This window comes from Chaetodon trifascialis, chromosome 5 (assembly GCF_039877785.1).
Source record: "Chaetodon trifascialis isolate fChaTrf1 chromosome 5, fChaTrf1.hap1, whole genome shotgun sequence".
In the NCBI taxonomy this organism is placed as follows: Eukaryota; Metazoa; Chordata; class Actinopteri; order Chaetodontiformes; family Chaetodontidae; genus Chaetodon; species Chaetodon trifascialis.
In genome coordinates, this window is record NC_092060.1 from 10339451 (window position 1) to 10357568 (window position 18118).

Sequence of the window (18118 nt, forward strand, 5' to 3'; positions counted from 1 at the left end):
CTCAGGCTTGTACTTTAACACCTGAGTACAGTTACTTTCGTCCACTGGTCACTGACTCAGCAGAAAATCTGCTGACGCGAATATTATGTCACAGTAAGGTTCATGAAAGCAGCTTATGAAGCGATGTGCCATCCAGGGAGGGCTGAATCAAGGGCCTCTAGACTTGGTTGTACAAACTTGAAACTTGTTGAAACTTTCAACCAGGTCCGGTATCTGTCCTGTCCTCTGGTCCTGTCCTCTGTCCTCCTTGGACAGTTGATAAAGTGTGTTTCTGACCTTAAAACGCTTTGGGCTCTCCAGCTGATGACACCAGGCCTCCACTCTGCCTCTCCCTCCACAGTCCCCTATTGACACCCCCTCCTCCTCCTCCTCCACCCCCTCCTCCTCGCTGCCCAGCCGAGGTGCTATTGTCTCGCTTCCTGTGCCCGCGCGAGCAGCTCTCCGCATGCACGCGCGCGCTCAAACATCCCGGGGTGGATGTGACGAGGTCCCATTTCAAGCAAACGGACGGAGCGAGTCTGAGACCAACCGAAGAAGTTACACCCGCAGGACTGGTCGTCGCAAACTCTCGTCAAAGCGGCTCCATGACTTCTTCGTGATATGTAGGTGCAGTTTGAGCTGGAGACTCCAAGCAGGCTGAGCAGCACCGACAGAGAGACGATGGAGTTTTTCCTCTGACAGCTGCGCTGCTGCCACACTGACAAACCTCAGTGACCAGGAGGTGAGCTGTCACCATCCATTCAGCAGCTGCCAGTAAGTTTTCTCTGCTTTGTCCTCACACGGTAACATGTTTGTGGTTGGCAAAAACACGTTTTGACTGAAGTTGTGGAAAACTTTTGAGTTGCTGCTCTCCACATGAGAGAACATGGACTGGTTTAGCCCCAGCATTTGTACTTTTGTACCATTTGTATTGAGCTGACAGGATGCAGCCACAGGCTGAGCAGAGCTGAGATTTACTGTGTTTGAGGAGGCCTAGAAATAACACCATTCATTACAGCCTAATGCACTTTGCTACACAAATGATGTGTTCATTGAGTAATTAAGTGTAGTTAGCACCTGCAAAAACTGAACTTTTTTTTAATATAGGAATTGAACATTATAAGCGATATTACAGATTTCATGTTCATCACAAGGCTTAGCTGATGTGTTTGGGGTCACAAAAACAACACATTTCACCATCAGATTAATGTATTTCACTGTAACATCATTACAAACTGCAGTATGGCCTCAAAAATTAGGTGTGGATTGAATCTCAGTCCTGCCAGCAACCAATTTTCTGTCACAGTCTCAGAAATTGAGCATTATTATTATTTTTATCTATTATTTTGTTAGTTTTTTCTGTAAAACGTCAAAAAAAAAGGTGACTAATGTCCATCACATTTTCCCAAGGCTTTTTTTTGTTTGACTAACAGGCCAAACACCAAAGATCACATTACCAGCATAGAATATTAATAAATCCAGTGAATTAAAATGACATACACGAGTAATCAACAAGTCTGCTAATCAACTGTTTCAGCCCATTATTACTAAACACTGTGGAGCTCTCTAAATTAAAAGCATTCTCTGTCTAAACTAAGCCCGTCCGCTCTCCTGGCTCTAAGCAGTGAAGATGTCCACTGTAAGCCTGGCTGTCCTCCCTCTTCAGCTCTCCCTGTCTTCTCCCTCCTTGCATGTGAGAAAAAGGAACAGCTGGATGTGAGCTGAGCCTGAACTTGATCCGTTCAGACCAGCGTGTCCCAGAGGCCTGTTTCTGTCACTGCCACGGCTGACTGTGGGGAGAAAGCCTTTAACTGTGCAGCTGTCCAGGACATGCACATGAAATCCAGACACGCATACTCAGGTTCGAAATCCCTCGGCAGGACTCCTAGAAATCCACAATATGCTTAAACGTGTCTCTGCTACAGGTCTGGAGTAAAGGTGGTTCTTGTTTATTTTAACATAAACTCTATAGTGACCAAATTCAGTGTCCTATAGACTGGCCTCCCTGCAGAAACAACATCAGCTGAATATGAAGCCGGCACAGTCAGAGGTCCTGGGACGGAGCCACAGTACACAGAATCCCACAGTGTGTGTGTGTGTGTGTGTGTGTGTGTGTGTGTGTGTGTGTGTGTGTGTGTGTGTGTGTGTGTGTGTGTGTGTGTGTGTGTGTGTGTGTGTGTCAGAGGACTGGCACATGGAAGTATTTGCCTGCTTGTGTATGCACGTGTGGAGACTTGTGCATATGTAAGTGTGTGTTTGGTGCAGACGGGTACAGTGAGGGCATTGTGAGGGCCAGTGGAGACTTTGTGGGAGGCGTGTGAAAACACAGTAAAGATGTCACTCTGCAGCTGGCACAGGACAGGGCTGATGGACTGCTTGCACTCACAGCATTGCCTTTGTGTCTGTGTGTGTGCGTGCGTGGTGAAAAGACATATATAGAGTGAATCTTATGCAGAGGCACTCAGGATTTTTACAGGCGATGCCAAAGGCTGACCACCTCACTGCTGCTTTAGCTTTGTTTCATAACACAAGATAAGGCCAGTGCAGCTTGTTAAATTGGGTGCTGTGGTGATTTAGACTTGCTCTCCCTTGAAGTTGGAGGACCTGAGAGGGACATTTTAGTAAAGACAGATAAAAGAATGGTCAAAATCAGCAGCAGAGGCCGAGAATACCTGAATGTTTTAGTCCATAATACAGGTCAAGCACCAAAAACTATGGATCCTCCATCCTCTCTCCCCAATAAACAGCCATCTCTACACTTCAGTTTTTGGATTTCTTTTGAGATTTTGCAGCCTCAAGTCCAAGGTGAGATAACCCTGATAACATAGGGTTGTGTCTTCAGAGAGCTCACAGCCACACGAGACGTACAGCTGCTTCCACATGCTGTGTAGTACTGTACTCCTCGTGACTGGCTGACTAAAACTGATGTGTGAAATTGGTGGAAAAATGACCTCTGCATTTGTCATTTAAAATTTCAGCCCAACACTGCGCCATTTGTCTGGCTCGTGCATTTGTGGTTTAGAGTTTGTCTAATACTTGTTTTCCAGGAAAAAAACTGCAGTGTACTGTGAGCTACAGTGTGTCAGTGTGGTAGTTGTTGATGTTTACTCGCACAGAGGGTGCAATGAGGTGATGTGTGGTTTCTACACTGAAACGGAAGTTTGTTGTGCTGTAGACCGCACAAGCTTGAATGCCCCTGACAAAAAAACCCCAAACCATCTGTTGCCCTCTAGAAATCAACAAGTATCAGTCTCTACAAGCCTGCTGAGGCTTCGTTCCCACCTTGCACAGTTTTTGTACTTGTACTAAACTTGTGCTAAACAAATAAACTAAACTAAACTAAACTAAATGGATTTCTGCAAACACTCTTTCTCCTTTGTCCTGGAGTCTGAAACCAAACACATTCCTGTGAGCAGCAAGTCAGTAAATAAGGAAAGTAGTGTACAAATGTGATAAAATGTGATCATGAAAAACTGGCTCATTACACATAACATTTTCATGATGGGAGCAAAAACTGTTTGGCAAAACAAATGCAGAATGTGTAGAATATGAAGTGTGCTCATATAACACAACATACTGTGAGATGACTCAGCACATTCCCAACGATCTCAGTCCCTAATGTCACACATTAACACAAATATTGCAGTAAATGAAGTCAATGCATCGTCTTTCACAATGTCACATCATTTTGATTGTTGGTGTTTGACAACAAATCTATTGTGCTGGTGGACCTCACTGCTCTGCGGTGGTGGGAGCAGCTCTGAGCTGCTTTTGTACCAAGCCAACATGTTGACATATTTACTTCCTGCAGTTGCAGCTCAGCCTTGAATACTTTCTGTGCTCTACACTGGTTCATGAATGAATGCAGCTGAAGCGTGTTTTACCTCCTCATGCTGCTCTCACAGTCCTGAAGACAGCCTGAGTGCCTCATGTGAATAAAACTCTGTGTACATTTGAGACTGACGTTATACAGGCTTTGCTTTACTGTGAAGACACATTGATTAACCTTAATCTTTAAGACAGGTGTACCTTTATCAACTGGCTGTAATGGATGCAACCTGTGTTGATGTTGGTCCAAATCCAGAGAGTAATGTCAAAAGGATGAATGAAATCTAATTTACCTGCAAAAAAAAAAATCTAACAGGTTTGTGTGACATGGTGTGAATATCTCTCCATACACTTAAACACATGCACAAAGTAACTACACTTGTGCTTGGTATATTGGCTAAAGGCTTGCAGGTGTGCCACATGCTTCATCTTACACGCAGAGTTGTTTGCTTCTTGGTCTGTAACTTTTATAGTGAGGAAGTGACCGCGTGCTTTTCCTTTTCTCTCCACAGGATGACTGACCAGCCCTGCAGGCGTGTATCCTGACTGTCTCTGCCTCCATTTGTGTCTGAATGTCCACGATGACTAGGACGGGACTTGACTGGTGGATCGCCTGCTGAGACGTCCGATCCCCAGATATCCGCCCTGACTCCCCCCTTTCCTGGGGACTTTGGTGTACCCGTGTTCTGTGGAGCCCCCCTTCCTTGTGTAAGCTGTCACCATGGCCAGCCTGGTGCTCAACGAGACTGGAATGGAGGACTGCGGCATTGACGACTCCTTCAAGTACAACTTGTACTCAGTGGTTTACAGTGTGGTCTTTGTCTTGGGCCTGATCACCAACTGTGCTGCCCTCTTTGTGTTCTGCTTCCGGATGAAGATGCGCAATGAGACCACAATGTTTATGACTAATTTAGCGTTATCCGATTTAGTATTTGTTTTTACGCTGCCATTCAAGGTCTTCTACAATGTTAACCGACATTGGCCATTTGGAGATGGCCTGTGTAAGGTATCTGGAACAGCCTTCATCACCAACATCTACGGCAGCATGCTCTTCCTCACCTGCATCAGCGTAGACCGCTTCCTGGCGATAGTCTACCCTTTCCGCTCCCGCTCCATCCGGACGCGCAGGAACGCGGCGCTGGTGTGCGCTGCTGTGTGGCTGACCATCGTGGGCGGAGGAATATCAGTGACCTTCTTCTCCACCATTAACAGCACGAACAGAGCCACCACGTGCTTTGAGGGCTTCTCCAAGAGCACCTGGAGGACATACCTGTCCAAAATCACCATCTTCATCGAGGTGAGCGTGGAGAGTCAAACACAGTTCACCCTGTTTATGCACATTTTTATTACGCTAACAGAGGACATGGTGGTGATACTCCATTATATAAACTTTTGCTGTTTCTTATTTATTTCCCAGATTGTGGGCTTCCTTCTCCCGCTCCTGGCCAACTTGGTATGTTCCTCACTTGTTCTGCGGACGCTGCGGCGTCCAGTGACTGTTGGTCATGGCTGTGACAGCAAGAGTCGTGTCCTACGGATGATTTTAGTCCATCTGGGCATCTTCATCATTTGCTTCGTCCCTTATAACTCTATCCTCTTCCTGTACGCCCTGGTGCGAACCCAGGCCCTGGCTAACTGTGCTGTGGAGCGCTTTGCCCGAACTCTTTATCCCATCACTCTGTGCCTGGCCAGCCTCAACTGCTGCCTGGACCCCGTGGTCTACTACTTCACCTCAGAGAGCTTCCAGAAAAGCTTGACCATGGGAGGCAAAGGGTCCGGCTCCCGGCCCGAGAGCATCCCTCGCAGCGACACAGAGACCCAGGACACAGTGAACAGTCTTCCCAGAGACACACACACTCTGGCCAGCAATGGAAAAGACTCAAAGATGTCTGAGAGTCAGTTCTGACTCTGCAGGAAGAAGGAAGATAAAGAAGGACACGGTGGGTTCGACAGGAGCCCTGAATTTGAAAAATTAAGCAATCAGCTGTTTGGTCCTGGAAGTGACCAACGCATAACTCAGCAGATTAGTTCAGTCCTGAGGTAAGTCCTGAGGTATGGCCTGGGCTTTACGGATTAATCCACCACTGGAGAGCAGAGGAATGTATCTGTGTGTGTTTATTATGAGACACTGCAGGGACCAGAGAGCCAGCCACACAGGGACTAATGTCCGGAGACTCCAACACATCATCACTCAGGCTTAACACACACAAACACTCACAAATGCACTGGATTGTGGTTAAGATGGAGATTTCCATCCACATTGTTGAAATATGCTGTTTAGTACTTTTGTAACACACCGAGCCCTTAAATTTTATTGTTATAAGGTTCAAGCTTTCACAGTACATTATATCATTGTAGACATTAATGTTATGACACTCTTTAGTGTGGTGGGACCCATTGTTATTATAACACAGCAGCGCACTGACATGCTGAGTTAAACGTGTCTCATGTTGAGTTTGAGGCCATTAAATGTATGTTTTGAATTGCTGTCGTGGCTGCATTTATTTTTTCTGTCCCCCGCCTCGCGCCTGTTGGTTCGGTCAAACATATTCTGAACTGGCCTTTTGTCAGCATGACTGTAGGTTTGAACTCACGGAGGAGTTTTTCCGCCCTCTCCTCGTTTTCATCAAGCAGCCAGAGTGATCTTGTTCTGGGAGCAGAGGGCAGTTCTGATCCAGGCGAGGACCTTGGCCTGCGTGCTGTGTCACAGGCCAAATGCTTATTACGACTGGAGCAATGGTCCATTGTTTGCTTCTGAATGAGGTCTCTCTGTCTTAATCTGGCCTTAGCCTGCAGATCTGCTCAAAGTCTCTTACACACAGCAATGTGCAAAGTACGAGTGAACGCTGTTGACTAAATACCCCAAATCATCGCGTTACACTGTACAAACTGCAAACAGCAGTGTCAGCAGATACAGGAGTTTTTTTTTTTAATTTGGGGGCCATTTGATGCATCTCTTATCCAAAAGGCTTCAACTGTACCATCAGGACATGAATTTTTATCATGCATGACCCCAGTGGGACTTAAGGCCCAGTCAAACGGGCATTTCAAGAGAGCTTTTATTCCTTCTTCAGCTCTTTACTGAATGGAATTGCTTTTGTGTTCGCCTTCAACAGTGACAGTGCATCGAGTTACTGTAAGGACCAGCAGCAGGGTTGTCTACATGTTTCTGTATGCACACTACAGGTTGCTGCTGGAGAGGGGAACCAGTCATGGAGAGTGGGTGTGGGACATTATACAAGTTGTTTATCCATTCTTTCATAGAGCCATGCACGGGTAGAGATTAATATGAGTGATGTGAGCATGCGCATCCAGCAGCAGAGACAAAAAAACAGTAGATGGAATCAGGGATTTGGGGTCAAGGGAAGCAGAGGGCAGGACTAATGTACTGGAGAGAAGTGCTGTACAGCAAGAAATAAGAAGAGTGGGAGTGTGGAAAAATATGTAAAAACGAGCGTTCACCCCTTGAGAGGTTCATGTCAAGAATGTGCCAAAATATTGCAACAGAAAACACTCAATCCTTCAAATGTCTCCTTTCAAGCAGCCCGTCGAACTGCAGAGGAAGAACAGGCTACTGTAGCTCAGCAAACTGTGAGCACTGGCCTGTTCTGACCTCTAGTGGCTGTAAATTAAACAAACATTTTAGTGGAAATACCAAAAAAGACACCACTGACCATTAACTGTCATGCGTTTCATGTTTGCTGATCGTCAGCCTGTAGCTTCAGCTGCGTGTGTTGAGGTGAAACTGTGGTGTAGTAGCACAGGAAGCTTCACACGGGCCTGGCACACCCTGAGAACTTGTCAGTGAGTCCTTTCTCTGGGTTTGACCTCAGAAGCACTCAGTGGTGTGAAGCTGATAGGTTGGATAAAAACTGCTGTCCTTTTGCTGAACTGTGGCTTTGCATTAGAGGCACGTGAAAAGTTTTTTTTGCCACAAAACTGAAACTATAACCAAGTTGCAAAACTGCAAAAAAAAAAGTAACCACAGACAAAAAAACATCAAACCATAAGAGGCCACAGGACTTAAGCTTCAGAGGACGAGAGGACGCTTGAAAAGTCGACATACATCGACACACAGATCTCCCATACAAAATTCATGCTTTGATTTACAACAGCTTAAAAAAAGGAAGTGTACTGTAGCATCTGATAGGGGAAGTGGATGGGTGCTTGCATTTTTGTCAGGACTCCAGACATTACAAGATTACAAAGTACAAATTGAGACATTTACTGTACAGCACTGTATCGTGTGGATATGTAACTGCATGAAAAGCAGCAGGTGGTCAAAGACTGTGCTGTGTCCACAGACCAGATCTCCCGCTTTCAACATGTTCAAACTTTCAGCCAACAATCTTTTAGATGGATCTTTGCCTCTGAGTGCCTCATTTTGGTTTCTTAACCACACACTCACCCTCTCTGTGCACCCATTACTGCGTGCGTCTTAAGTTTTGGCTGTGTGGTTAGAGACTCTGACGTAGCAAACGGTAAAAAAAACACTCACATGCGTGAGGGCAGCTTCCCCTTCCCCTCATCAAAACACCGAGCGTGAGACCAGCCCACAGCAGACACTGTCACCTCATACAACTACGAATTCAAACAGAAACCGCATCATTGGCGGGTGAAGGCTGGCTTGTCCGCATGCACACGAGGACGGCTTCTTCTGTCTGCTGCTGAAGTGCTCCAAGACGGTTTGCTGAGCATGTGGTCACTGGTGGTCACTCCCGGCTCTGACCTCTCCCCTCCGTGCTGATCATATAGGAAGAAACACAAGGTAATCCGACAGCTTTCATTTAGAGAAATAATGTCTGCGACGCGGTCACACTGTGTCTGAACATTTGTGGTCAAAGTCATGTTTCATATTTTGCTGATGGTAGGGGCTTTGTTATTAAATCCTCTTTCACTTAACATTTCATGTCACATCGAAACGTGTCGGTTAGAGGCATTACTAATGTCCGATTAGGTATAAAATATGAATATGCTTTTTTTTTTGTTTTTTGTGTAGTCATGCAGGTTAAATGATATCTCTGCAGCACTTTTTGAGCAGCTGTTTTGAAATGCCATCGATGATTCAATTCTAAACCGAAACATAAACCATGGGGTTAGAGAAATTATTCAAATGTCTTTTTAGTATGTTTTTTACACAATTCTGAGAAAATGCAAGTTGCCAATTTACTCTCATAAGTCCCCACAAAAGCTGACTCGTTCATGACTTCCTTTAAGTCAAGTCTTGAGACATACTGTTGCACGACTCATAACTGTACAGGGACCACGAGGGGATCCGTTGTCTGAATGATATCCCCAACAGCCAATAGGAGTACAGTAAGAGACCAAACTGGTCAAAATTACAGTAAAGCAGCAAAAAACTGTCACTGGTTCTCCGCTGCCCCTCTGGGGCTGCCAGAGGAAGGGCGTGGTCTCGTCTTGATGGCAAAAGGAAGGGTGATGCTTCGGTGATAAGCAGAATTAATGGTCTGTCGTTCTCCCGCACATTCCCTGCTGCAATCAAAGGACACACAGAATCATCTCTGATTTGTGCCACTTTTTATTCTGTACGTTTCTCAAACATTTTGAACTGGCATGTGGCAAAGCTATGACTTAACGGGATGATGCAAACAAGAACTGGGGGAGATAATTTTGTGGCAGGTTGCTGCACATTTCCTGTTGCATTCATGAATTACAGGTCTTAGATATTTCATGTAATATTTGAGCAACGCTTTCTAAGAAGGTAAAATGTTGCAAATGAATAACTTTATTGATATTAAGAATTGCTGTTAATATTTGACAAAGCATTCAGCTATAAGCTATTAGTAAGAGTAATTAGTGGCTGCTGTTTATCCGCCATTAACATGACTGAAATGTTTTGCCAACCTTCACCCAAAGAGATTTTTTACAACCTGCCAGCTCAAGTCTAGTCCTTAATATTAATCAATATTAAAAGCCTTTAGTTAGGACCTATAAGCTCTGTTTAAAGGTTGCCGTATTATTTCAACAGTGGTAACAAAAATGGTAACAGATGAATGGTTTTAGAAATGTGTCACACATTGTTTGGAGTGTTAGCTCCATAATATTCAACTCTTCTTTGTTTCTCAGGTGTTATGAGTGTTTGAGTAAATCCAAATGACTCTGAATACATCTGGAAGGTGGGATCAGTCCCTGGCCAACTCCTCCTTACAATGTGGTCACAATATGACCGACTGGGACCGACGCATGGAGAAGATGTACACATACTTCTACCTGCTGCTCTTCATCCCCGGGCTGCTGCTCAATACCACTGCTCTTTGGGTCCTCTGCAGACATATTAGGTACACATTCAAACACACACGCACACACACACACACACACACACACACACACACACACACACACACACACACACACACACACACACACACACACACGCACACTGGACTTGGCTAACTCTTCTGCATGTTGCTCCACAGTAAGAAGACCAAGGCAGTGATCTTCATGATAAACCTGTCATTAGCAGACCTGGCCCACATTCTGTCTCTGCCCCTCAGGATTTACTATTACTTCACACACTCTTGGCCCTTTGGACGAGGCGTCTGCTTGTTCTGCTTCTACCTCAAATACCTCAACATGTACGCGGCTATCGTGTTCCTGGTAAGCAGGCAGTACGCTGGAATATTGTGGAGGAACGGCTTAAATGACAGTTTATCACTCGTCTGTTCAAAAGGAGTCACTGCATAACTTTGGAAAGAACGGGAAGTAATTCTGGTCTAATCTTCCAGTGACTCTCTTCTCCTCAGTGTTTGGAACAAAAATACTTCCAGTGGCTCTAAATCTGGTCGATAATTTTCACCTCACTGTTTTTCAGGTGTGCATCAGCATGCAGAGGTGTGTCTTCCTGCTCGACCCTTTCTCCGCCCGCCGGTGGAGGCGGCGCTACGACCTGTTGATCAGTATCATAGTGTGGGTGGTGGTCGGCCTGGCCTGCTCACCTTTCATTCTCATGCGGAGCAGCAGCAGCAACCCCGGTATCGGTACGCAGACGGTCTATAACATGTCCCTCTCTCTGGATGCCACGTCTACCCAGCATCCCTTAGGTTACAGCAGGCTTTATGCAACAAGCCCCCCTGCAGTCAGCTCAGCCTCCAGTCCCACTCCTCTAAAAGGCAGCTGTTTTAAGGACCTGCCTATGCGTCGCCTGCCCGTCTCTCTGGCAGTCACCATGATGGCTCTCGCTGAGCTGTTTGGTTTCTTGATTCCTTTGGCCTGCATCAGTTACAGCTCCATCCGCATCGCCCGGTCCCTCAACCAAAGACAAACCCAGGACCAACAAAACTCTAATGTGCTCAATTCCTCGGCACGCAGCCGTCTCCAGTCAGTCACCTCCAACTGTCAGTCTGATCATGAAAAGCAGACAAACGGTGACAAGCGGCGCGCTCTGCGGATGGTGCTGAGCTGCTCTGCCCTCTTCTTGTTCTGCTTTGCCCCCTACCACCTCAACTTCCTGCTCTACCTGATGGTGTCACAGGACATAGTGTCCCACTGTGCGACAAAGCTGGCTGTGCGTCAGTTCCACCCTGTGTCTCTGTGTCTGGCGAGCCTGAGCTGCTGCCTCAACCCTCTGCTGTACTACTTTCTGACAGCCGAGTTCAGATTGCATCTCACCAGACGCACCTCCTCCTTCACGTCCTCGCTCCTCTCCTCCCCGATCAGCTCCCCGACCCAGCGTCCTGCTCAGCAGAGAATGATGAGCATGGAGAGTAGCTGCTCAGACAGGGACTAGCATTATTGTGTTTTTTCCTCAGGGAATGACACGAACACGACAAGCAGATGTGTCTCTTGAAAACAGATGAACAAGATCCAAGTTGGACAACAATGATTTCACATGTCACAGCTGTCTTAATACAAAGTGACCCAAAGAGCTTTGACCTGTGTGAAGAACGTCCCAGTTGACATCACATGAGAACAAACAAATCTTCAAACCACAGCTGAAATGATTCCTGTGTTTCATAATGAGGCAGCACACAAGATCAGTGTGAACATCATCACAGTTGTACCAAACTTACAGCCTGTTAACTTCTCTTAAATAAGCTACATCATAAATGTCATTGCTGTATGCACATGCATGTGAATGTACTGTAAATAAAGCCTGCGCTTTTTCTCCTACCTGGTGGCATGATGTTTATACTTTCTATCTAACGTGTGTTCATGGTGAGGTTTCCTCTGGGTGATAGAAAACGAAAACAGGTGCCAACTCATTTTTGCTGCACTTCCTCTCACAATGCAAAGTGGTGAAGACAGTTGGGAGCAGTTGCAGCAGCTCTGAAAACCAATAACTGCCATGTTCTGAGGTCGGCTTTTAAAATGACAGCCAGCCCGCCGCCCACCTCTTCTGGCATCTGCTAAACCCAGGTCTGACTCCCACCCCCAGGCAGATGCAGCCCACCTTAGGAAAAACTGTGATTCACCTACTGAAATGCACCCACTTATTATCTTGCTGCTCTCATGCAGCATCAAATTGTATATGCTGTTTAGTAACTGAAACTATCATGTTGTGAAATATGTGAGGCAGAAAAAAAAAACAAAAGCAGTTAAGAAGACCCCCAAAACTTTTCTGTCTGTACTTTTAGTGTAGATTCCATGAAATTCCTGCGTTTTTATCTGCCATCAAGAGTCCACACGTGTCAGATAGACATTGTCCACGAGGAAAAAAGTAGCCACAATAGCAGAAGTCATGGTGTCAAAAATTCTTGTAAACCACACCCCCACACTCGCAGGAAGCCCTATGTGTGCTAAAACCCCCGGCACAGCAGAAACACAGCGAGAATAGACCAGAGATATGGAGAGAAGATGTTGAGAAATCAAAACAGGAAATCGAGCAGCGCTTGATAAGAGAAGAGCTAGATGGCAGGATTTGGATAACAACTGACAGAAAGAGAGAAGAGAGTGAGAGAGACGGCGGGACAGAGAAAGTGAATAGTATCAGAGGGGGAGGAGGGAGGGGATGGCATGTGTGCTGGCTGATGCTTCACCGTTCTGCTTTTTGATGTGACGCAGCTTCAAGCTTGAAGACAGAGGTGAGCTATTGATCGCCAATCTTACTGATTCTTCTAAAAAGCAGCGAGCTCTGTGTGAGAGGCTCTAACAGCTGGATGCTTTCAGTGTGGAGTCATGCCTCATGGGGGATCTCGCATGTTTCTCCTCTGTGAGGAATGTCTGTTATGTTGAGGGTGTGAATGTGTGTCTGTAGGCCAGTGGCAAAGCATGTGCTCCTTTATCTGTCAGTGAGTAGTGGACAGTGTGTATCTGTGGATGGGGATCATGGTGTGTTCTGTGTGTTGGAGCAGCACACGTGGAGGGACCTGGGCGCTCCATGGCAACATTTTGGGTGCTGATACACGAGGCCAGATGTCGTGTCTGAGTGGAAACGCTGTAACGCGGCAACAACCCACAGAAAGATGAATCAGACTGGATGAACTAATGCGTTTCCATTGTCAAGATTGGTGGAATAAAACTGCTGAATCTTAAGGTAGGGGTGCAGCTCTTTTTGAGCTCCGACTCTTCATATTTAACTAACCCAGTTTTCCTGAGTGGACTCAAAAATCAACAAGACTCAAAGACACACAGGGGGGGTTCTGTCACAGTAAGATGACATGTCGCTGCTGCACACCATGTGGGCTGTCTTTGGTAGGTCACCGTACATGTGATGCAACTGCCATATGCCGCCAGGAGGAAAATTGATTGGTCATCACAAAGAAGTCCTTTGAGATCAGATAAACAGTCTCTCACAGAGGTTTACTGCACTGTATGTGTGACAGCCATGAGAGATGAATCGCACTAAAACAGTCTCACATACAAAGGTCAAAGGTTAGTGAAGCTAAAAGGAAGGCTGGGGACGGAGGGGCCACTGGGAGATGTTTCTGAGTGCTGTGAAGTGGGATAAAGGGCAGTCAGAGAGCAGAGGCCAGAGTGCTGTGGAGGAGTTTGTCTCCATTAAGTCCCTGTTTCACTCATCCAAGAGTCCTCTGCTCGTTAACGTCCTCCCTGGGAGAGGAGAGGACAGCACTCTACTGTCCTTAGGTACAATTGTTAGGAACTTGAGTATTTGCACTTTATGCTACTTTAGGTTTTACTACACAACATTTTAGAGGTAAATATTGTACTTTTCACTCCTTCACTCACTACATGTATTTGACAGATTAAGAGTTGACATTACAAACATATGATGAGCTTATAAAAAACACTTTGTTGTGTCTACAAGTGTCTCGTGCCAAAAGTTCAAAAAATAACTTCAAATAGAAATTTGTGGAGCAGAACTTTTTCTGTCCTGTGCCATTAGTCATCTCCTGGCCCTTCAGATTTGTGGCCCTATGGAGCGGCCCCTGACCCACAAGTTAGGAATCAATTGACATATGTACCTCAGTGAGGCTGTTAGGTCACAGCAACAAGGATTAAGTGTCACTGACATATTGAGGAATCAGTATGAACAGCCTAATAATGTCATACATAATACAGCATCACTGAAGGAAGATATTGAATGCAAGACTTCCTCTTGTAACAGAATATTTTACATTGTTGTGTTGCTCCTCCCCCGAGCTGAAGGATATGCACACTAACTGCTGCACTGCTGAGAAGTACTCACACTGTGTAGGATGCTGCTTCAAAAGGTTAAGGTAGATGTTAATCAGATGTCCTCCATCAGTATTATTCATGTCACACTGTTTCCTTGATGCTAGTCTTGTTTTTATGTTAGAGCATTTCACTTGTTTCAAACTTTTTGTCCTTCACTATCCTAATATGATTTTAATAAGATCTTCTTCCTGACATTTGATTACTGATTCTGTGTAGCTTAATGCTTGGAACTGGAATTCCCAGAATTCTAGTAGTACACAACTAGTACAAAAGTAAGAAATTGCTCTGTCAAAGTCAGAGTTTCTCCATGAATACAAATGCTTTTAGTCTTAGTATCTACTTTTAAGATAACTGTGGGTCTTTGAGACTAGATATTTACTTGATTTAATAATGTTGGTAAGTGAAATCTCCCTGCTCTGTTGGCAGATGATTTTGCTTGTTTTAAGTAACATTTACCCCAATTCATCGCTTTATTTCTTGTGCTTGAGAGCTGAGTTTTTGGAGTGCAAGTCATAAGCAATAAGACCGATTTTCCAGTTTAAACTCATCATCAATGAAATCATGAATTCAGATGTCTCGTGTAAAAATACTGCATGTGTGAAAGAAAAAAAAAACTTCTGCTTTTTTGTTCCATAATTAACTAGGATCAGTTTAGTCCAAGTCAAATCAGAAAGAGACAGAGCAGCATGAACCTTCATAGCTCACGCTGTGTATTCGTAAACAGTTTACATGGGTTAAAGCAAACAGCAAAGCAACCCCTGCTGAACCAGCAGACACCCACTGATGTTTACAGCGCTGAATGGTTCACACCTAGGAGCTGAAGTTCAGGTCCTGACATTACTGTGCATTTCTGTTTATTACATTACAATCAACATCTCGGGGGTTAAGTTACCTAAAAGTTTCTAAAATCTTCCACAGTGACTTGTGAAACATCATAATGTGTTTTAAATGTGCGGATTTAACAGAGGAACAAATGTTTCTCACCTGTACGTTCAGACAAGGCCTGGCTGTTAACCACACGCTGGTCTGACTGCTACAGTAGTCACGTTGGTTTCACTGATGCCTCGCTGCGAGCCGTTTCACACAGGCCTGCTGTAGGCTTACCGTGCAGAGGAGACGCTCAGTGCTGAGCGCTCTGTGGGAGACGGTACCATCAACTTCTCTGTGGGTTTGCATATTTACTGTAAATGGCACTTCAAAAGCGGTAATCACACAGAAATAGTGAAGACACAGTATAAGAGGCTGGAGCCATGGTTGGCGCCTGTGGGCGTCTTTGCATATCGTGTGTGTGTGTGACTGAGAACTACAATGTGATATGTGTCAGATAGAGAACATGAAAAACATGCTGCCATCAGAGGCGAATTAACTGTGGCACAAATACCCTCCTGTTTTCTACAGATACCTGCTTTCACCATACCCCAGCATGCGCGGGGCAAGAGGCTGGGGACTGGGATTGAGTGCGGTCTGACATATCAAGAGCTTATCAGCACTGGACACACACTTCACCTTCACTAAAGGTAGCATGAACTCCTCCACGCCATAACGGACAGCATGGATGCTGAAACACATCCATCGCCAGACTACGAGCAGATTCCCTGATAAAAGAATCCGACTGGTTCACAACGCACCTTATGTTAACAGTCAACAGAAAACAGCTCCTGGCTTAAGATGAGCTACAACCACAGCTGTAAAAGCAGCGAAGACCTCCGCATGTACCAGCACTATGTGTATGCAGTGGTGTACAGTGTGATCCTCGCACCAGGCCTGCTGGGTAATGTGCTGGCGATCTGGGTGTTCAGGGTTTACGTCAGAGAAACCAAGAAGGCCGTGGTGTTCATGATGAACCTGGCTGTGGCCGACCTGTTCCAGGTAAGAGTCCCTCCATGTCTTTCTATTAGGTTTTCATTCACAGAATTGCTCATATATGCATGCAAGTTTATGGATGTATGTAAATAAATGCAATGGCATTTAATGATAGATGAACAAACACACATGAACAAACTGTGTAATAAGACATCTATCAGTTGTTCATACACTTGTACAAACCAAGAAATGTTGTGCTTGAACGTTCATTCTTGACCTCAGTTTGACAAACAAGGTCTTGACTCAAGGTCCACATGCAGGATTTCTGGCCGTGCTTTCAGTCACATGTCATGGCCTTCATTAGAGGATGCAATTTGCTCAGTTGTGATAGAGAGAAAAAAAGAAGCATTTATGAACAAATCGATACTAGATAAAAAAATGCATCTAATTATAATAAAGGTCTATATTCACATATATATTAGAGGAGCAATTATAGGTGCTGAAAAACACATGAATAAACACGTGAGATGTCCTTATAAGAGTGCACAACTACAATAAAGTGTGTTACAGGATGCTAGAAACAGACTTTGACGGGTTATATTCCATTTACAAATAGAAAGGGGATTAAAAAAAGTCACTGTTTAATCTTATAAGCGTCAGAAATTATGAAAAATGCCAAAGCTGTAGCAGCTTGCTTGTTTTGTACGACCTTGTTTGCTTGTTTTTTGGCCACGATTTGTTTGTAGTTCTTCTACATCTTGACTACGCCTCTTTACTCTCCTCAGGTGCTCTCTCTGCCTCTGCGGATCTACTATTACCTGTACAACAGCTGGCCCTTCGGCCATTCGCTCTGCATGATCTGCTTCTATCTCAAGTATGTCAACATGTACGCGTCCATCTACTTCCTGGTGTGTGTCAGCATGCGTCGCTGTGAGCTCATCATGCGTCCGCTGAGGTACAGCTCATCCAGGCGAAAACGAGACCTGTTAATCTGTGCCCTGGGCTGGCTCTTGGTCTTCCTGGGCTGTCTGCCCTTCCCTCTGCTGAGGAACCCCAGCAGTGACCTAAACTCTACCTCCAGTGACAGGCGTGTCAGCTCAGAGGCCAGCGCCCACCTCACTGACTCAGTGTGTTTCTCAGAGCTGCCCATGAGGACTGTCAGCATGCCAGCGGCCGGGGCGCTCCTGATCATAGCCGAGCTTTTGGGCTTCATCATTCCCCTCATCCTGGTGTTAGCCTGCACCTGTCTGACTGCCGGGAGCCTTCGGGAAAAGACAGCAGGCGCAATTCCTGACCGAGGGGAGAAGAGGAGGGCGTTAAGGATGGTGCTAAGCTGTGCTGTGGTCTTCCTGTTGTGCTTTGTTCCTTACCATGTCACTATGCCCTTGGACTTCCTGGTTAAAGCGAATGTCCTGAGCAGCTGCGCCCTCAGGGACCTGATTCTGCGATGTCACCCCGTCACGCTCTGCCTGGCCAGCCTGAACTGCAGCCTGGACCCACTCATGTACTATTTCACAACTGACGAATTCTGGAGGCGACTGAGCAAGCCGGAGATACCGGAGAGCATAACTTTCGGCAGGCGCCTGTCCTGCATAGCTGGAGGGGAGGACGTGGAGGAAGACTAGACTACAGTGAGTCTCTCTAAAGAGCAACAGTTCAACCACTAAACCGAGCGATAAAGTCTATACTGGACATTCTTAAAGACTAAGGAAATGAGATTTGCATGCAAACCGTATGTGAAAACGTGAGCAAGTTTCAAAATATGATCTTTTTTCTATTTATATTTCAATAAAAGGTGTGCCTGCTCTTTCATTTGCATGGTGAAGAGTGAGCTCTTCCTGTCATAACGGACGCCATCAGCGCCTTCATCTCTCATACACATCAGGAAATAGAGAGAACACACAAGGCCATA

The 18118-nt window shown here is 45.5% G+C and overlaps 3 protein-coding genes across 5 annotated transcripts; all 3 read left to right on the top strand.

Annotated features, from left to right (window-relative positions):
• The first annotated feature begins 470 nt into the window (after positions 1-470).
• lpar4 (lysophosphatidic acid receptor 4) lies at positions 471-6294 on the top strand. 2 transcript variants are annotated; one of them, XM_070962585.1, is made up of 3 exons: positions 471-721; positions 4320-5104; positions 5225-6294. In XM_070962585.1, the coding sequence occupies exons 2-3, from the start codon at positions 4529-4531 to the stop codon at positions 5711-5713; spliced, it is 1065 nt and encodes a 354-aa protein (XP_070818686.1). In that variant the 5' UTR covers positions 471-721; positions 4320-4528; the 3' UTR covers positions 5714-6294. The 2 variants fall into 2 exon arrangements, with proteins under 2 accessions (XP_070818686.1, XP_070818685.1); XM_070962584.1 differs by having other exon boundaries at positions 487-753.
• Positions 6295-8499: 2205 nt separating this feature from the next.
• Positions 8500-11917, top strand: p2ry10 (P2Y receptor family member 10). Its single transcript, XM_070962769.1, has 4 exons — positions 8500-8575; positions 9895-10106; positions 10245-10425; positions 10640-11917. Exons 2-4 carry the CDS (start codon positions 9922-9924, stop codon positions 11552-11554), a joined length of 1281 nt encoding a protein of 426 aa, XP_070818870.1. The 5' UTR covers positions 8500-8575; positions 9895-9921; the 3' UTR covers positions 11555-11917.
• Positions 11918-12624: 707 nt separating this feature from the next.
• gpr174 (G protein-coupled receptor 174) lies at positions 12625-18017 on the top strand. 2 transcript variants are annotated; one of them, XM_070962812.1, is made up of 4 exons: positions 12625-12848; positions 13119-13300; positions 15802-16272; positions 16992-18017. In XM_070962812.1, exons 3-4 carry the CDS (start codon positions 16072-16074, stop codon positions 17829-17831), a joined length of 1041 nt encoding a protein of 346 aa, XP_070818913.1. In that variant the 5' UTR covers positions 12625-12848; positions 13119-13300; positions 15802-16071; the 3' UTR covers positions 17832-18017. The 2 variants fall into 2 exon arrangements, with proteins under 2 accessions (XP_070818913.1, XP_070818912.1); XM_070962811.1 differs by lacking the exon at positions 13119-13300 and having other exon boundaries at positions 16992-17945.
• The last annotated feature ends 101 nt before the right edge of the window (positions 18018-18118 follow it).

Coding starts and splice junctions, on each gene's coding strand:
- lpar4 (XM_070962585.1), top strand. CDS start 4,529: ATGGCCAGCCTGGTGCTCAACGAGACTGGAATGGAGGACTGCGGCATT. Junction 5,105..5,224: donor AAATCACCATCTTCATCGAG/GTGAGCGTGGAG, acceptor TTTATTTCCCAG/ATTGTGGGCTTCCTTCTCCC.
- p2ry10 (XM_070962769.1), top strand. CDS start 9,922: ATGACTCTGAATACATCTGGAAGGTGGGATCAGTCCCTGGCCAACTCC. Junction 10,107..10,244: donor GTCCTCTGCAGACATATTAG/GTACACATTCAA, acceptor GTTGCTCCACAG/TAAGAAGACCAAGGCAGTGA. Junction 10,426..10,639: donor ACGCGGCTATCGTGTTCCTG/GTAAGCAGGCAG, acceptor ACTGTTTTTCAG/GTGTGCATCAGCATGCAGAG.
- gpr174 (XM_070962812.1), top strand. CDS start 16,072: ATGAGCTACAACCACAGCTGTAAAAGCAGCGAAGACCTCCGCATGTAC. Junction 16,273..16,991: donor CTGTGGCCGACCTGTTCCAG/GTAAGAGTCCCT, acceptor TACTCTCCTCAG/GTGCTCTCTCTGCCTCTGCG.